This window comes from Muscardinus avellanarius, assembly GCF_963383645.1.
Source record: "Muscardinus avellanarius genome assembly, chromosome: 7".
NCBI classification, from domain to species: domain Eukaryota; kingdom Metazoa; phylum Chordata; class Mammalia; order Rodentia; family Gliridae; genus Muscardinus; species Muscardinus avellanarius.
The window spans coordinates 87,365,206-87,383,291 of NC_137793.1; the positions used below are offsets into that span (position 1 = coordinate 87,365,206).

Consider the following 18,086-nt stretch of genomic DNA (forward strand, 5'->3'; position numbering starts at 1 on the left):
CCTACCTGAGTGTCTTCTTCTGAGTTATGACAATAACTGCCTTTGTTGAATACTTTGTTCCATGACAGGACTACACTCAGCAAGAAGACTACACTAAGAGAATCTGGTCACGTTGTTTAAGGTCACAAAGCTAGTAAGTGCCCGGGGAGTCCTGAGTCGGTAATGGTCTCCCCCCAAAGCCCAGGTCTTGGAGATGTGAGGACCTAGGTCAAAAAGAGAAGCTGGACTCAGACCCAAAACTTCTGAGCATTGCTGGATGGCCTGGCCTTGTGAACAAAACCTGTCTTGCCAAGATAGACCAGGAAATGGAGTTACCATGGCATCATCCCTTCCCTAAAGAGACTCCCCCAGGCTGTCCAGTTGTCTTGCTGCATTTCAGCCCGTAGGGAAAACTAGAGTGCCTACACAATGACTCATTTTCCCGACTCTGGCTCAACGCTACATTTTCCATGTAGGAGTTGCAAATTGGGAGATTTCCAATCATCCGACTTAGAGTAGTTCTGGGTTAAACAGAGCTGCCAACCTGTTCTGGGATAAGCGAATCCAAGCGACAGGGACCAGAACGCTGGGAAGGGGGCTGGAGCTGCGGTCAGAAAAGGTCTTGGATACTTTGGTATATCTGGGCCTGTAGGGCCAAGGAGTCTGGAAGAAAAGGGTGGGGCACCCGGCCGGCCGGCCCCGCCCCTCCCAGGCCCCGCCCCCGGGCCCGCCCCGCGGCGCATTGTGGGATCTGTCCGCCTGCCGGGAGGTGGAGGACGCGCCGCTTGGTCATGGGGATCCAGCCGGTGAGACCCTCTTTCGGTATCGTCCACCTGGGGACCCCGCCCCATCCGGTAATGGACACTCAGCTCCAGAGCCAGGGCTCCCACCGCCGACCCCGCCCCACAGGGCTCAGGACCCGCCCTGGATGCTGGGGTCCCAGGACTACCGCTCCCGGCTGACGACCCTGCCCAGCTCACCCTCTGTCTGTGTGTGTGTTTGCTTTCCCCTACACCTGGGGCTGCTGGTCGTAACAGGGCGCTCCCCACCCACGCTCTGGGCGCCTCCCCAGCCTGGCGGTCACGCTGCCTCCTCTACCCACAGAGCGCAGTCTTGCTGGCCTCGCTGGGGGTGGGGCTGCTTACTCTGCTTGGCCTGGCTTTGGGCACCTACTTCGTTCGAAGGTCCCGCCGGCCACATGTCACTCTCCTGGACCCCAATGAGAAGTACCTGCTGCGACTGTTAGACAAGACGGTGAGTTGTGGGGGAGGGCCAGGTTAGGAAGAGAACCTGAGCTCTCCTGGCATCCAGTGTTTGGGATGCCCAAAGGGACCCGGCAGTGCCGGTGCCGCTTGGTGAAACAATGTCATCTCTCCTCCAGACTGTGAGCCACAACACCAAGAGGTTCCGCTTTGCCCTGCCCACCGCCCACCACATTCTGGGGCTGCCTGTGGGTAAGGAACGTGTGCAGTGGGCTCCTTTCCCTGGTATCCTAGGAGGGGGATTTTCCTGGGGTGTGGGGAGACATGATGCTCCAATCTTTTCCACCCAATGTACCCCTCCCCTCTCTGAGCTCTGGATCCTCCAGGCTGTGAGGTGCCATTGGGCCCCTTTAGGGTACGGCTTCTGTGCCATCACCCATCTCTAACACTCAGCAGCAGCTCTCCCTCTTTCCTGAAGGACCTGCTCCTAACTCCTCCTGAACAAACGCTATTTCTTTTTTCCCTGTTACCTGGACCTGCCCCTGCCCCCAGCTCATCTGCTGCTAACAAAGGCTTGGCAGTTATTGATAGGAGTTTCTCCAGTGGGAGGCTGGTGAGAGATCCAGCTGAGGGTTCCAAGGGGGCGAATCCTCCCTGCCTAGGAGCTCCTTGGAGCCCCAGCAGGGAGCAAGACATGCTGTTCTCTCAACAAAATACCTCTCTGAGTATTTTGGAAGGTAAGAGAGATGTGGCACATCCTCAAGACACCCTTATGTAGCTCTCCACATGGTTCCCAGGCAAACACGTCTACCTCTCTGCGCGAATCGATGGCAGCCTGGTCATCAGGCCATACACTCCTGTCACCAGTGATGAGGACCAAGGCTATGTGGATCTTGTCATCAAGGTAAGGGTGTAGGAACCCAAAGGCTCCTTACCCTAACTCTTTCTAGGATGAGTAGAGACTTTTCCGATTTGTTTGATAGCAAGAGATGATGTGTCCTTTTGTGGATGTGAGGAAGGTATATGGACTGGGAAAAGATAGTACCTATATGATCCCTGCCCCAGCCTCATCTCTGGTGACATTCTAAACCAAGTATTTTTCTCTCTGTCTTATCAGGTCTATTTGAAGGGTGTACACCCTAAATTTCCTGAGGGTGGGAAGATGTCTCAGTACCTAGATAGCTTGAAGATTGGAGACATGGTGGAGTTCCGTGGTCCAAGTGGATTGCTCACTTACACTGGGAAAGGTAATGAGCTGTCTTCTGGAGCCCATCTCCCACTCCTACAGTTCCATAGTCTTCTTGACACAGTGTGACTGCCTGTGTACCCATGTGCATGCACAGGTATAAGGACCAGAGAAGCCAATCCTAATAATCCTAGCACTGATGTTAAAAAAAAAAAAGGTGTAGTTCAGCCAGGTATGGTGGTACACACCTGTAATCCCAGTACTTGGGAGGCTGAGACAGGAGGATCACAGGTTCAAGGCCAGCCTTGACAACTTAGTGAGACTCAGAAACCTAGTGAGACACTATTTTAAAAAATAAGGCCAGGGGTGTAGCTCAGAGGTAGCACACCCCTGCGTTCAATCTCCGGTGCCCAAAAAAAAGTTATTTAGCTGGGGTGTGGTAATGCACACTTGTAATCTTAGTACTTGAGAGGCTGAGGAGGAGCGCAAGTTCATAGCTAGCCTCAGAAATTTAGAGAGGCCCTCTGCAACTTAGTGAGATCTGTTTCAAAATAAAAAGTTAAAAAATAATAATAATAATAATAATAGGGCTGGGGGTGTAGCTCAGGCGTAGAATGCCCCTGGGTTCAATTCACACACACACACACACACACACACACACACACACACACAAACACATCTCTCAGCTCCATTTGCCTCAAGAAGCAGTTCCCTATCCACCTGAACTTAGCAGCCATGACAGTTAGCTGTGGAGATTACCAAAGTAAACCTGTGCCTCTCTACCCCTCCCTCAAAGATTCACTTCTGAAGCTAAGCTGCAGAGGAGAGCGCCAGAGGACATAGCTTTCAGCCTTTCCCATGGGAGCAGCTAGGTGCATTAGTAGGCCCCTGGAGCTCCTCGGTGCCACTAGGGAAACTATTCAGACCTGGCCCCATGCCTGTCGCCCTCACCAGGGACTGACCCTCTGCCAGAAGTAGCTGCTACTCGCTCTGTGTCCCTGAACCCAGTGGTAGACAGATAGCCCTGGCCTCATTGTCCCTAAAGTGTATTATTGTCCAGGCTGTCTCAGCTCAAACCTCCACCCAAGTCCCAGGATCAGATATCATAGCAGTTGCTAAACTGGCCTCCGGTGTATTTTCAACACTGCATTTCTTTACCTCATTTTCTATTTTGACTTTGTTCTTCTACTCCTCTCTTCACTTGACTTCCCAGGAAATTTTAGCATTCAGCCCAATAAGAACTCTCCACCGGAACCCCGGGTGGCGAAGAAATTGGGAATGATCGCTGGAGGGACAGGTAGGTATCACTTGAAGGGCCGTTCTCTTCCACTGTGTTTGTTTGTTGCTGTGCAGACTCCTAAGTGGCCTCAGAAGATTTGGTAATCATAGCCAAGCTCTTCATCAGGGGATCCCCAAGAATGCCTAGATTGCCCCCATGGCTGAAAGACAAAATCATAAGCAAGTCAAAACCAAAAGAAAAAAATAAATAGAAACAACTAAGAAAGACTAGCCAAAAAGAAAGAAAATTAGCAAAGGATACTACTAGGTAATAGATACTATATAGTCTAATGTTAGATACTTGCTGCACTCTAATTTACTACTATGTTTAGATACTTATATGTATCTTTGAAGTAGTTACTAGTCTTTCTTTTATATAGATAATAAAATGGAGATTCAGAGAGATTAAATGGTTTCCTCAGGGTTATGTAGTTGGTGGCCAGAGGCAGAATTAGTATCTTATCTGCCTGAAACTAGAGCTAGTGGATTTAGCCAGGTGTGGTGGCACAGACCTGTAATCCCAGCTACTTGAGAGGCTGAGGCAGGAAGGAGAATTATATACAGCTGGGCCAGCGTCAGCAACTTAGCAAGACTCTACTTGTAAAAAATAAAAAAGCACTAGGGATATAGGTCAGAGGTAAATTTCCCCCTTGGTTTAATCCCCAGCACCAGTAAAAGTTGAGTGGGGTAGGCTGGGGATGTAGCTCAGTGGTAGAATGCCCCTGGGTTCAATTCCCAGTACCACATGTACAAAAAAAAAAAAAGTGTGATTAACTTCCACAAGTTCAGAACCCTTATCAATGAATTAGTAGGATCATGTAGTCATCAATGATATTTGAGGAACTCACCTCCTCACCTCCAAGAGACTTTCAAAAGAAGAGCCTTGGATTGGTTCCCTAGAAGGGTTTCCACCTTATGAACTTATATTGATATTGAGGGTGGCCAGAAATGCAGGTATTGGGGGATCTGAAGAAGGAGGTCAGAGGATTAGTGTACTAATGGAAAAATGGAGTGGAGTGTGAGTAGAATTAAGATGAAAGGGTTGGTAAACAGAGGGTCTGGGACAGAGCAGAAAGTGTAGCTACCACATCTCACTGTGGGGTATCCTCATTTCAGGAATCACCCCAATGCTACAGCTGATCCGGGCCATCCTGAAAACCCCTGAAGATCCAACCCAGTGCTTTCTGCTTTTTGCCAACCAGGTTGGTTTGCTTTTCTATTCCTGGAACTTCAAGGTCACTGTGTGGGTAGGGCTAGGAGCTGCCGACCCAATAGGCAGAATCAGCCTAATGCCTGTTCTGGCATCTGCCTAAGGTCTCCTCTACAAAGTGTAGGACTCTCTCCTACAATAAAGAGCACCAAGTATTGAACCTGATTTCTTCTCTGGCCCCTAAGGAAAAGGGAAAAGACTTAAGGATCTGGTGCGGGGTATAAAATCTTGGGTCTTCTTGGTTAAATATGTCATCCTAATTCTTTCCTAATTTGTAAATAAAGGCCATTTCCCTTGTCCTAACTCCATAAAAGAACTGCAAGCCTTGCTTATTCCCTAGAACTTTAGCATCCTTCCCCTCCCCCATCCTCACCCTTTTTTTTTTTGTGTGTGGTACTGGGGTTCCTGGAAGCCCTTCTACCTCCGGGCTACACTCCCAGACCTATTTTTACATTTTTATTTGGAAACAGGGTCTCCTAAGCCAGCGCGCATGGCTGGCTTTGAACCTACGCGATCCTCCTGTCTCTGCCTCCCAAGCGTGCGCCACCACGCCCAGCTGCCCTTTTTTTTTTTTTTTTTTTTTTTTTTGACAAGGTCTTAGTATGTTGCCCAGGCTAGTCTCACCCTTAAGATCCTCCTGCCTCAGGCTTCCAGGTCACTGGAATTACAAACATGCACCACCACACCTTGCCAGTACTTGTCTGATGTTAGCCTGAGAAGGTTTATAAGACTTTTCTTCCCTTTGCTTTTCAGGCTGAAAAGGACATAATCCTGCGGGAGGACTTAGAGGAACTGCAGGCCCAATATCCCAATCGCTTTAAGCTCTGGTTTACGCTGGACCATCCCCCAAAAGGTACCTTCCTCATTTCTGAATAGTCCATATCCCCACATCAAAATCAAGGCTTTGGCCCTCTGTGAGTTCTGGTTTCAGAACCCTCCTCAACACTGCCCAAGTCCTAAGTCTGAGTGCATAGACAGAGTACACACTCTGAGTCCCTTTCCTTCAGAGATCCCTGTTTACCAGGTGGGTGGCAGGAATGGTGTAGCTTCTGCTACAACCTGAGACCTTCTCAGGAGCCCGTCAGGGACCTCCCCAGCAGCTTGCCCCCTTGGTACCACATTCCCTTGGTACCACATTCTCTTCTCCCCTTTACTTCAGATTGGTCCTATGGCAAGGGCTTTGTGACTGCTGACATGATCCAGGAGCACCTGCCTGCCCCAGGGGATGATGTGCTGCTGCTACTCTGTGGGCCACCCCCGATGGTACAGCTGGCCTGCCATCCCAACTTGGACAAACTGGGCTACTCGCAAAAGATGCGGTTCACCTACTGAGCATCTTCCAGCTTCCCTGGATCCCTGTCTGCGATTGTACAGTCAGTACTCAAACACTATAAGCCCTCAATTTTTTTTCTGAGAGCACCAGCCTTTTGTATCTTACTCTGGAGCTAAAATGTGGATGGTACTTGCAGGAACAGCATTCCTGTATCTCTATGCAAGAAGGCTAAGGCTGAGTCAGTCCCTAGAAGGCCCCCAGATTTCCCTATGCTGAAAGATCCAGGTGAGGCCCATGGAGCAGTCTCTTCCCTGGGTCAGAAAGAAAGGAGCGTGTACATTTATCCCAAGACTGGCTAGTTCCTTGATAACATCACATTCTCATCTTCTTTGTGCATGATGAAAGGAACTGATTGTGCAAGTGATTTTCCTTAGTATCCAGTGCTTAATGAATAGGCAAATTCTGTCTATGTAAATATACGCTGAGCTGAGTGGACTTAACACAAGTAGTCTTAGAGACAGGGAAAAGAGGGAATGGTTTCTTCAGAACTCTAGACCTCAGAAAAAGGAGTGTGAAATAAGTATTTGTGTGTCTGTCACTCTCGGCCTCTGCCAGGCTAGAGGGAAATGGCTACTCATAACCTAAGACTGCTGCTTATACAAGAACCTCTGACTGTTCAAATAAATGGGGCTGAGGTCCTAATGTGATACATAAGAAATATTGTGTCTGGGGTCCTTGTTTAAAATGCTTGAGGGCCTTGGGAGGGAGGGTTTCTCAGCGCACGATCTCCTGGGTCTCCCAGGGAGCAGTTGTATCATGTGCTGAAATGTGAGCTGCCACACCAGACTGAGTGACCATCTCAGCAGCTGTTTCCACAGAGCCAGAGCTCAGCTCCTCCCTGCAGGCTACTGAGGTGGGGGAAGGAGAAGACATGTGTTAGAGGGGATGTTTTCCGAGGATAGGTACCCCTCCCAGTGGTCCTTGATTTGACAGCTCTTCTTCCTTCTTTTAGCCTTTCCTTTACCATATTTATCCTTCAGGGGCTCTGGCAAACAAACCAAAGTATTGCCTTTCCATTTGGAAAGGAAGCCTTCTCCTTTAAAAAGTAACGACATCACTAGCCCCAGACAGACTTGTCAGCGCCTGTGCAGAGCTGGCCTCCTCCGGGCCATACAAACATTTATTATGTCAAGCATTGTGCTAGGCCCTGAGAATACAACTGTGACCAAGACTGGTGTCAGACCCTCCCTAAGAATGATAAATGACAAATCATTACAATACACTGTCACCAGTACAATCGCAGAGATACATATTAGGGGTGAGAAAGATTCAGAGAAAGAGGGGGAAAAAAGAGAATTAACACCTTTGAGTCAATAGCTGTGTCCCAGAAACTGTGCTAAAAATTTGTGCTAATCCTGTTGGTTGAAGATTAAGGATTTGCCAGAGGAAATATAGCTGATCAGTGCCTGGCAGAGTCTGAATCTGAATTTAGGATTGTCTGAGACCAAAGCCAAACCTGGAACTGAGTATTGTAAACTGCTTGGATCTTTTGGCAGAAAATAGGAGAAAGGCGATTCAACAGAAGGTTCAGCATTTGCAACAGCCTGAAGGAATGACAGAGAAGTTCACATTTGGAGAACGGGTAGTTCATTGAGGCCCAGATGGTCAGAGGCCCAGGAATGGAGAAAATGAGGCCCACAATTAGGTTAGGACCTCACTGAAAACAATGGAACTCAATCCTGTGGACAGTGGGGAGTTTCTCAGGGTTTCATACAGCAGACAACACAGTTATAGCTAACATTTATGAAGCGCTGGCCATCTGCCAGACATCATACTAAGCCTGCATGATTATCTCAATCTTGACAAAGATCCAATGAAATAGCACTATTTTGTGTGTGTGTGGGGGGGGGGCGGCACTGGAGATTGAACCCAGGGACATTCTACCTCCGAGCTATTCCTCTAGCCTTATTTTTATTCTTTATTTTGAAACAGGGTCTCACTGCAGTATGGAGTGCCTCACTAAGTTGCTGAGGCTGGTGGTGAACCTGTGATCCTCTGCTTCCCAAGTACTGGGATTACAAGCATGTACCAGCCACCACATCCCACATACACACAAAAAAATCACTATTTATCCCATATTTTTCAAATGAGGTAATTCTCATTTGGAAGGATTCAGTAAAGTGCTTAAGACTGAAGGCTATCCAGGAAACTAGATCTAGGTGACTCCAGAGTGCATGCTTTTAATCAGCACTACCAGAACTTGAGCCATGCCCTAAGGCATCCGTCCAATGTGATGAGCTCCTTTTCTCTGAATCCAGAATGGATTTAGCTGCGCACCATCCTTGGGAGGAGAAAACAGTGCGTCCCTCAAATCATCTGTGTTGTGTGGTCTCAGCGCGACGAGGTGGCATTTGGGGGGAGGGCGCCCCCTATGTTGTCCCCCAGATATGCCTTCTGGGTGCTGGTAGGAGTAGGACCTGGAGGGGTAGTTCTCAAGAAAACTGGTTAGGAACAATCCTGTCATTTCTGACAAGAAATAAAGGAAGTCTAGCCTGGAGTGGTGGCACACGCTTGTTATCCCAGTACTTGGGAGACTGAAACCAAAGGATTGCAGGTTCAGATTGCAATTTTGAGACCCATTTCCAAAAAAAAAAAAAAAAGTCTAGCTCAGCGCCTGGGACAAGGTACCGAAAAGGAGATGGGGAGAAACGGATCAGGAGGTTGGAGAAGAGATTAAGAAGTGTTTCGGGGATATAAAGGAGTGGCATTGGTCGTAGAGAAGACGTAGGTTACTTCTCCGCCTAGGCGGCAGTGTGTAAAATATAATGTTCAGCATTCCTTCGCCGGGGTTCGGGCTAAGTCTCTGGCACTCCTTCTCCATCACGCGCAGCAGTACGAGTCCGGCGAGGTCGAGTTTGCCATTGGGCCGCGCGGAGCCACGCTGGGGGCGGTAGCAGCTTGCGATTGGTGCAGAGCTCGGGGGCGGGTCCCTGGGACGGCCTGTGATTGGGGCGCCGGCAGGAACGCCCGGGATTGGGGCGGGGAGAAGCTCTGGGAGGTGACGCGGCTGCGGAGGTGACGCCGAGTGGTCGAGCGCCCCTTCCGGCGCGGGGAGGGCGCTGAAGATCGGGGCCGCTCGGCCACAGGCCGCCTCCTGCGCCGCGGGATGTAGCGGGGGACCGCGGCCCCCAGCAGAGCCGTCCCAGCCCGCGGTAAGTTTCCGCGGGGACTCGCCCGGCGGCGCGGACCCCCGTGGCCCCCGGCCCGGGAACCCGGCCCCCGCGGGTGACCAGCCCTGACGCCCCGGGGGTCCCCGGCTCCCACTCCGGAGCCGCAGAGCTTCCCGGCGGTCGGGCTGGTAAACATTTCCGGCCCCTCCCACCGCGCGCCGCCTCCCCGGCGGCCTCCGAGCGGGTGCTGCGGGTCCCCCGGCGCCCGGCAGTCCCGGTGAGTGGGGTCCTCGGCTCCGCGGGGAGTGGAGATGCCCGGCTTCCCACCCTGGTCGCGGCCGGACCACCCGAGCTGAGCCTGCGAGTGGGGATGCGGGCCTGGGTTGCAGAGCCGCCTCTTGGCGCGGAGCACCCGCCCTGGGTGGCCTGGGATGCCCTAAGACTCCAAGACCTGCTACCGTCTTGGGCAGATCAAACTGGCAATGCCCTCGCATGTGATGGGGCCGGAGGGGAGAATGGTGGGCAATCTAGGGATTTGTGTATGCTCTCATGTTTGAGGGTTGGAGTCTACAAGCCCTGTATTTAAGAAAATAAAAAAGATTAAGTACTTTCATTCAGTTTCTGGTGTTTCGTGGGAGCGTGGGAAACAGGGCGAATCTTAGTTTACACAGTTCCAGATGTCCGCGGAGCTATGAGAGGTCGTGGTACTCGACCAGGTTAACCAAAGTATTCCTCTCAAGTGTTTGGAAGATGGGCTAGGAAACACCGCGGTGAACGTGTAGGCTGTCCTCTTAAATGAAGATGGTAAGGGCTGGTTCTCTTTTGAACTGAAGTAATAGTTGGGTCGGTGCACCACTTTTCTCTTCTGATAGTGGCAGTCCAGTTGCTGTCCTGAGGCTTTATAGTATTTGTACTCTGCCAGGAAGTTAGACAGGGTGGCGCTAAACAGATTGCAATGTCAGGGTTCCCGGCTTGTCGCCACTAAATTTCTTTATTCCAGGAGTAGTTTCTGTGTACTCATACTGTGAATGGTACTTAGGGACCCCAAACGGTGTTATCTGTGAAGGTCCGCCTTAAGGCAAACCTTCATAGAACTATACCTAATTGTAGGGTCGACTTTGAAAATATTCTGTTCTCAGCTGTCACAAAATTACATGATTCCCAAGGAGTAAAGAAGTAAATAAGTGACCATTTTGCCTGCAAATCAGAGGGAATCACAGGAAAGGAACAGGAAGCAACATTAATTCAGGAGGCTCCCCACTGCTAATGGATAAAGCCTTCCACCTTAAGTAGGCTTTTAGGCAGTCTTCGGTTTCTTCAATCTGGCCTCGTGTACCTTTCCTAGACTTTCTTATAGAAAAATGCATGATTCATTACCTGGGGCTTGTGTTCTTTTGTGCCCTTGTGTGGTCATCGTGCCTTCCTGGAATGTCCTGCTACCATCTCTACTTGTCAAGAATCTTTTTGCTGGTGTCGTGGTAAATCCCCAATACTTGGGAGCCTGAGACAAGAGGATCACAGGTTTCAGGCCAGCCTCAGACCCTGTTTCAGACCCTGTTTCCTCCCAGTACACACACAGGGAGGAAAAAATAGACAGCTGGGAGTATATAGCTCAGAGATATTGTGCCCTGGGTTCACAGTATCCCCACACACACATACAAAACCAAAACCAAAAAAGCCTTTTTTTTTTTTTTTTTTTTTTTGTGGTACTGGGAATGGAACCCAGGGGCCTTCTACCTCCAGGCTACACTCCCAGACCTATTTTTTTATATTTTATTTGGAAACAGGGTCTCTTAAATCAGCTGAGGCTGGCTTTGAACCTGCGCAATCCTCCTGTCTCAGCCTCCCAAGCGCTGGGATTACAAGCATGCGCCACCACGCCCGGCGTAAAAAAAAAAAAAAAATCCTATCTTAAAGTCCTTCCATGAAACTTTCCTGGCCACTTCAACTAAATTTGGGCATTTTTTGCTGAATTTCCCCACCATTAATGACAGCCTTGCAGTGATGTTATTAGAAAACAAAAATTATTATTTTATTCCCTTTTAAAGTAGAGGCCAGTAACCATTTCAAGCCTCTGACTCCTCTTTACCGAGTCTTGGTAGCTGCAAAACCTGTATATTGTATTTATAATGAATAAAGTGAGTAGAATTTGCCCTTCTTCCTAGGCCAATAAGTTTTCTATCTGCATGGAAATTTCCTTTGACTCCTGTAGCATAAAGTGAAATATCCTGTCCCATCGACCCCTGATCGCTTTAATGAACTAAATAGTCATCTTTATTCCAGAAGCTTTGTTAATTATAGTGGAGTTCTTTCTGGTGCTGGTCTTCATTGAGATTGTTACATTTTGTCCTCACTGTCCATTTGTCCCTAATGCTGCCCACCCGACTTGGTTCTGTGCTCAATGTTGATTCCTTTCTGCTGCTCAAAAACATTGGGGGTGTGATTAATGTTTATAAAGTTTATGGCTATCTTGGATTGAAAATGCCCTCTAGACAGACCAGTTCCAAGTGATTGGCTTGTAGGCATGCACCTGGTTTGCTTTTATTTCATTAGAGCTTCTGGGGTACACCTTATAAAGTGAGTGCTATATTGTGCAACTGTATTAACTATATTATCTATAATGTATTTGAAAAATGGTATTAAAAATGAAAGTTACTTCATATACCTTATGGAAGTGGTGGTGGTGTTGATCATTGCACTAGGAAAGTTTACCCGTCTTCTGCTGGGATCGCTTTAACTGGAAAAGAGCTACAAAGGGAATGGGATTGTGATTTTCCCCTTCAGATTCTAAATTAGTGACACTAAATATCAAGAGGAGAACTGAGGCCCCATTACTACAGTTTGATAATTTTATTTTTTTTTATTTTTTTGGTGATACTGGGGGTGGAACCCAGAGGCTTTTCTACCTCCGGGCTATCCTCCCAGACCTATTTTATATTTTATTTGGAAACAGGGTCTCACTAAGTTGCTGAGAGCCTCACTAAGTAGCTGAGGCTGGCTTCGAACCTGTACGAGCCTCCCGTCTCAGCCTCCCAAGCGCTGGGATTATAACCGTTAAACATAGACCTTTGCCGTGCTCATTTTTCCCCAACAAAGGTATAAAAGTACCCTCCCTCACAAAGAGAATAGATGGAGTAGCTACACATAGACAAAGCCTACTCACAAACTAAGGGTCCTAGACAAAACTCCTAGAAGCTTTGGGCCTTTGACTCCTGGGAAAAAGTGTGTCATAGTTTTGAAACTGAGAAATTGATTCATAAAATGAATGTCTCAAAAAAACGGGAAGGGAAGTAACTCTCCAGCTGGTGACTAAGAATCCATCTTTTCTCTAAGTTTGGCACAGGATTATCTTATTTGTGGGAGCACAAAGCTCCCTGCTTCTGCAGCTTTACTCTCAATATCCTGGGTTTATCCTGTTGGAAAGCTTAATGGTAAAGGTTTGTTAGCTTGAGTTGAAGAAATCCCATCAAAAAAGTACTCAGTGAAATTTGGCTGAGTTTTAATTTGCTGTGTTGGGTGTGGCAGGTTTGAGGGGAAAGGTGTTTCCTCTAAAATGCATAAGGACATAGAAAACTGGGAAAAAATTGAAGTATGTTTTGCCTCTTCTGAGTCTCCTACAATCAGTGCAATACCTTAGGGGTTTGTGCTGATTTTACATAATGGGCTAAAATACTTGCTTGTAATTCTTAGTTGTTTGTGAGTGGTCCACCCTATAAAAGTGCTATTCTTAGGACCTAGTATTACTTGCTCTTCTTTCTTGCCAGACCTCCGATCCCTATCTCTCCCTCTCCTATCTCTGTGTTGCTACAGTTTAGAAGACCAAACTGGACAATGGACTTTGCTCACTATGATGACATGATCTCCATTACCCTCCATTGTATGTACTTTAATGCATGATGATATGTTTCTGTATGATGTGTTGTAGCGGATGGCTGGCTTGTGAGTTAACTGGAGTGTCTGTTAGATTTGGTGGCTCTGGGTCTAGACTCCTAGAAGAAGAGTAAGACCTAATGATAGAAGAGCTGGAGGGAATCTGAAAAAATTAACAGCAAGTGATTTGGACTGAAAAGGGAAAAACCTCCATTGATGGCCAAGGGGCTTGAAGGCATAAAAACTTTTCAGGTCAAATGGAGAAATTAGAAAGAATATCATGCTGGATTTTGCTTCTGATCTTTGGACCCTAATTGTCCCACTTAATGTTAGTTTCTAGTGTTTGCCTTTTCTCTAGTAACAGTTACACAGCACTCAAAAGAACTGAATTTAAAGCTGGGCGTGGTGACTCACAATTGTAATCCCAGCGTTTGGGAGGCTGAGACAGGAGAATCGCAGTTTGCAGAGGCTCAGCTACTTAGTGAGGCCCTTGGCAACTCAGTGAGACCCTGTTTCAAAATAAAGAATAAAAAATAGGGCTGGGAGCCAGGCATGGTGGTGCACGCTTGTAATCACAACATTTGGGAGGCTGAGACCGGAGGATTATGGTTCGCGCGGACAGCCTCAACTACTTAGTGAGGCCCTCTGCACCTTAGTGAGACCCTGTTTCAAAATAAAGAATAAAATATAAGAATAAAAAGTAGGGCAGGGGGTATAGCTCAGAGGTAGAATGCCCCTGGGTTCCATCCTCAATACCACACACACAAAAAAAATTAAAAAAATAGTGCTGGGGGTGTAGCTCAAAGGTAGAATGCCCCTGTGTTCCATCCTCTGTATCACACACAAAAAAATTATATATATATATATATATATTTAGTGTGTGAGCATTATACATTGTAGCTGAGGGATTCTCTCTGCACTGCCCTCCTGGAGCAGTGACAATGTATCACATAATCTGAATGTATCACAAACTGGCTTATGCCATGGCTTATAAGTTCTTTGAAGACAGTGACATAACTTGCTTAACTTTGTATTTAGCCTTAGAATGCCTTAGTGTGCTACTATTAAATACATTTGTTAAATACTCAGTGACTGTTTTTGCCTGCTCTGGGGAAACGAAAAAGAGAAAGCCCCACAGCACAAGAAAAAGTGCACAAGACAAGAAAAAAAAGTGCACAGCACAAGAAAAGTGCTAGTGGCAGGAAGCTAAGTCATATGGTTATTGGCTGGAATCTTCCCCATTCCTTCTTTCATTTTCAAATGTGGATTCTGACCCAAATTATGAATGTGCATAATTTTTTGATCCATGAATGGTGTTGCACACTTGTAATCCCAGTACTTGGGAGGCTGAGACAGGAGGATCAGGTTTGATTCCAGCCTCAGCTACATAGGGAAGTTGCTTTTGGGAAGCCCTTTGCAACTTAGTGAGACTCTCTTTCAGACTAAAAAATAAAAAAAGGCTGGGGATGTAGCTCAGCGGTAGAATGCTCTGGGTTCCATCCCCAGCACCGCAAACAAACATGCCGCATCTAGTTTTGCACCCCAGAACCTGAGGTGCTTTGTTTTGTTTCAACCCTAGTGGCCTGCTCTAATGATTGGTAGCAGTATTCTGAGCTAAGTGTGCTTCTCTTTTCCAACTTCTCCAAGATGCCCAAAGCTATTTGTATTTTTCACTGAATGGTATAAATTATTGCAAAATTGTTTATGCAGTAGTACTTCACTGTGAGGAAATATGTTTTGAGGTCAGCTATTGAGAAAGATTTCCCAATGCACCTTCCCACTTGGGCTGCCTATGTCCTGAGGTTTTCAGGGGCCTCCAGTTTCCTGTTCTGCTTGAGCTCAGTTGTTAACTGTGTGTGCTGACATCTGTCTTGCACACTTAAAAGAAGAGGAACTGTCTGTGTTGATACCATGTAAAGGTCTACTGTGCAGTGAGTTCTTGTTCTTGTGTTTTTTGGACTAGATTGTTCTCAGCTGTGCTTGTGAGTTGAGCATGGCAAGACACCTGGCTTCCAAAGTTTGAGCACTGCCCTTACCTGAGGGCAAATTAAAGTACTAATCAGGTTTCTCCAGAACAAACTGGAAGGAGGTAAACAGGGAAGGGACTTATTAGGGGGGTTGGTTCACTTGATTGTGGGGGCTAACTCCCATAGTGGGCCATCTGCCAGCTGGAGATCAAGAGAAGCCAGTAGCATGGCTCAATCCAAGTCCAAAGGACCCAGGACCAGGGAAACCAGGGGGATAATTCTCTGTCCCGTGGTGGAACTCTCAGTCCAAAGGTGAACACCCGAGAACAGGCGGGAGCTGCTGTGCTAGTCCCAGGCTCCCAGAGGCTGGATGAAGAGCCTGGAGATCCGATGCCCAAGATCAAAAGAAGAAGGGTGTCCCATCTCTCTTGTCTCTTTTTGTTCTGTCTGGGCCTTCGGTTGATTAGATGATGCCCATTTGCATTAGTGAGGGCAGATCTTCCTTACTTCACTAATTCAATGGCAATCTTCCTGAAACACCTTCAGAGATGTACCCAGAAATAATGCTTTACCAGCTATCTAGCTATCCCTTAATCCAGTCAAGGTGATACTTTATAAAATTAACCATCATAACTGGCTACATATACCAAATTATAATCCCTAAGAAGGAATTGTGATTACTCTTAGATAAAAACTAGTACAAGATGTTAGAGATGTTTGGAGCAAACATGAACGGTATAGCGTTTCCTTTGGGAGTGAAGTTATGTTCACTTCCCAGTTTAAAAGCGTTGGGCTCCCTACGCTCAAATTTCTCTTCTATAACGCAGCCCGCTCCAGCCCTCTTTGCATTGCCCTGTGGTTATTGGAGTTTGAGTAACCTGTGCAAGGAAATGCTATTATTCTGATTACATTGCTATGAGTAATAAATGCCTTTGTCTCTAGAAGGGAGGAGAGCACTTTTAATTACAACAAAATAGAAATCTTAGAAACATTCCCCTTTTCTGTATTGAGGCCTGATTAAAGATTGCTAACTAAAGTCCAACTCAAGAAAACCTCGTCTTTCCGAGATTCTTTCCAAAAAGAAAAAAAAAAAAAAACCCTGAATTCCAGGTTTCTCTACTTTTTCTAAAGGATCATTCCTGTGTCTAGTTTCTTTTTTTGTTTGTTTGTTTGTTTTGTTTTGGTGGTACTGGGGTTCCTGGAAACCCTTCTGCCTCCGGGTTACACTCCCAAACCTATTTTATATTTTTATTTGGAAACAAGGTCTCTTAAGCCAGCGAGGCTGTCTTGGACCCTGAGTGATCCTCCTGTCTCCGCCTCCCAAGCGCAGGGATTACAAGCGTGCGCCACCACGCCCGGCCTGTGTCTAGTTTCTAAAAAAAAAAATTTATTTGACTGGGGCTTGTATGGGCTGTTGTGGTTGGGACACACTCTGGTGGAGCTGGTCACTAGGGTGTGTATATGTGAATAAGGGGAAACTTGGGACTGCCTCCTTGTCTTTAGGTCCTGCTTCCCAGTAAGTTACTGCTGGCTTTAAGGAGAGATGTGCTAAAACCTTGTTGTCCAAGTGCTGAACCCAGGCTAAAATCCCGAAATAGAATTAGGAGATCTTGCAGAGAAATAAGCCGTCAGTATCCTTCCTACACTGTGTTCCTTTCCTGGGCAAGGCACATTTGTCAGCAATGTGTAGGTAAAATCCCACCCAGTTCACCTGGCATTTAATGCATTTCCAAGCCTGGGTGATCCTGTACTAATTTAGCCAGGTGCTGGCTTCTTATTTTTTGTTCTCAGCCTCACATCTAGGCCTGGCTTATGCAGAATGAGTTTGGGGAATGGCAGACAAGATTCTTCTTACTATTCGGCTCCATCTGGGTGGGAGGGACTTTCAGGTGGATGCCCTGTTTTTCCATGGTAATAGTTTGGTACAGTAATCATAGATGGCTGTGAACGCAAGCAAGTAGGTATTGTATTTTTTGCCTCATATGTAAAATGACTGAGGTTCTGGGAAAAGGGTGTTCTTGTTTTTGTTTTTTGTGGTCCTGGGGATTGAACCCAGGGGCATTCTTCTTCTGAGCCACACCCCCAGCCCCATTTTAATTTTGTGGTATGGGGGATTAAACCCAGGGGTATTCTACCTTTGAGCTATGCCCAACCCTGGTTTTTTTGTTTGTTTGGTTGGTTGGTTTCTTGCAGGTCTGGGGATGGAACCCTAGGGCATTCTTCCTCCAAGCTACACCCCTGCCTTATTTGTTTTAATTTTTTATTTTGAGGCAGGGTCTCACTAAGTTGCGGAGGGCCTCTCTAAGTAGCTGAGGCTATCCATGAACCACGATCCTCCAGTCTCAGCCTGCTGCAATGCTGGGTCTACAAGCGTGCACCATCACTCCTGGCTATTTTGTATTTTTGAAACAGGGTCTCACTAACTTGTGGAAAACCTCACTCAGTTGCTGAGGCTGGCCATGAACCTGTGATCCCCCTGTCTCAACCTCCCAAGTACTGGAATAGTATGTACCACCATGCCTGGGTTTTTGGCTTTTTTTTTTTTTTTTTTTTGAGACAGAGTCTCACTAAGTTGCTGAGAGTCTCACTTAAGTTGTTGGCGCTGGCTTCAAACCTGTGATCCTCCTGTCCCAGGCTCCCAAGTACTCAGATTACAGGTGTGCACCCCCACACCTGGCTAAAAGGTGTTATTAAAGACAGGACAAGGAACATATTTCATCTAAGCAATGAGCTAGCCTTTACTGTTGGAGAGAGGGTGTAGGCTAATTAGCTTTGTCTTACTCATTGTTGGATGGTAGAAATGAAACTGTAAGAGGAATGAATTGTTCACACTTCTTACATTTGTGTTTGCTTTTAGTGCCTGCCATCACAGGGAGATCTCTGCCCCCTGGGGCTGAGAGCCCCCAGCCTTTCCCCAAGGTGAAGCTGCAGGATATTGAGGTACCAGCCAG

At 47.2% G+C, this 18,086-nt stretch overlaps 1 protein-coding gene across 1 annotated transcript; it reads left to right on the forward strand.

The window, feature by feature from the left end:
- Positions 1–770: 770 nt before the first annotated feature.
- On the forward strand, positions 771–6,187 carry CYB5R1 (cytochrome b5 reductase 1; the record flags this gene model as incomplete). The annotated part of the gene is made up of 9 exons (XM_080698340.1): positions 771–785; positions 1,084–1,233; positions 1,361–1,433; positions 1,979–2,085; positions 2,299–2,428; positions 3,581–3,664; positions 4,762–4,847; positions 5,609–5,708; positions 6,015–6,187. 9 exons carry the CDS (start codon positions 771–773, stop codon positions 6,185–6,187), a joined length of 918 nt encoding a protein of 305 aa, XP_080554466.1.
- Positions 6,188–18,086: the final 11,899 nt, after the last annotated feature.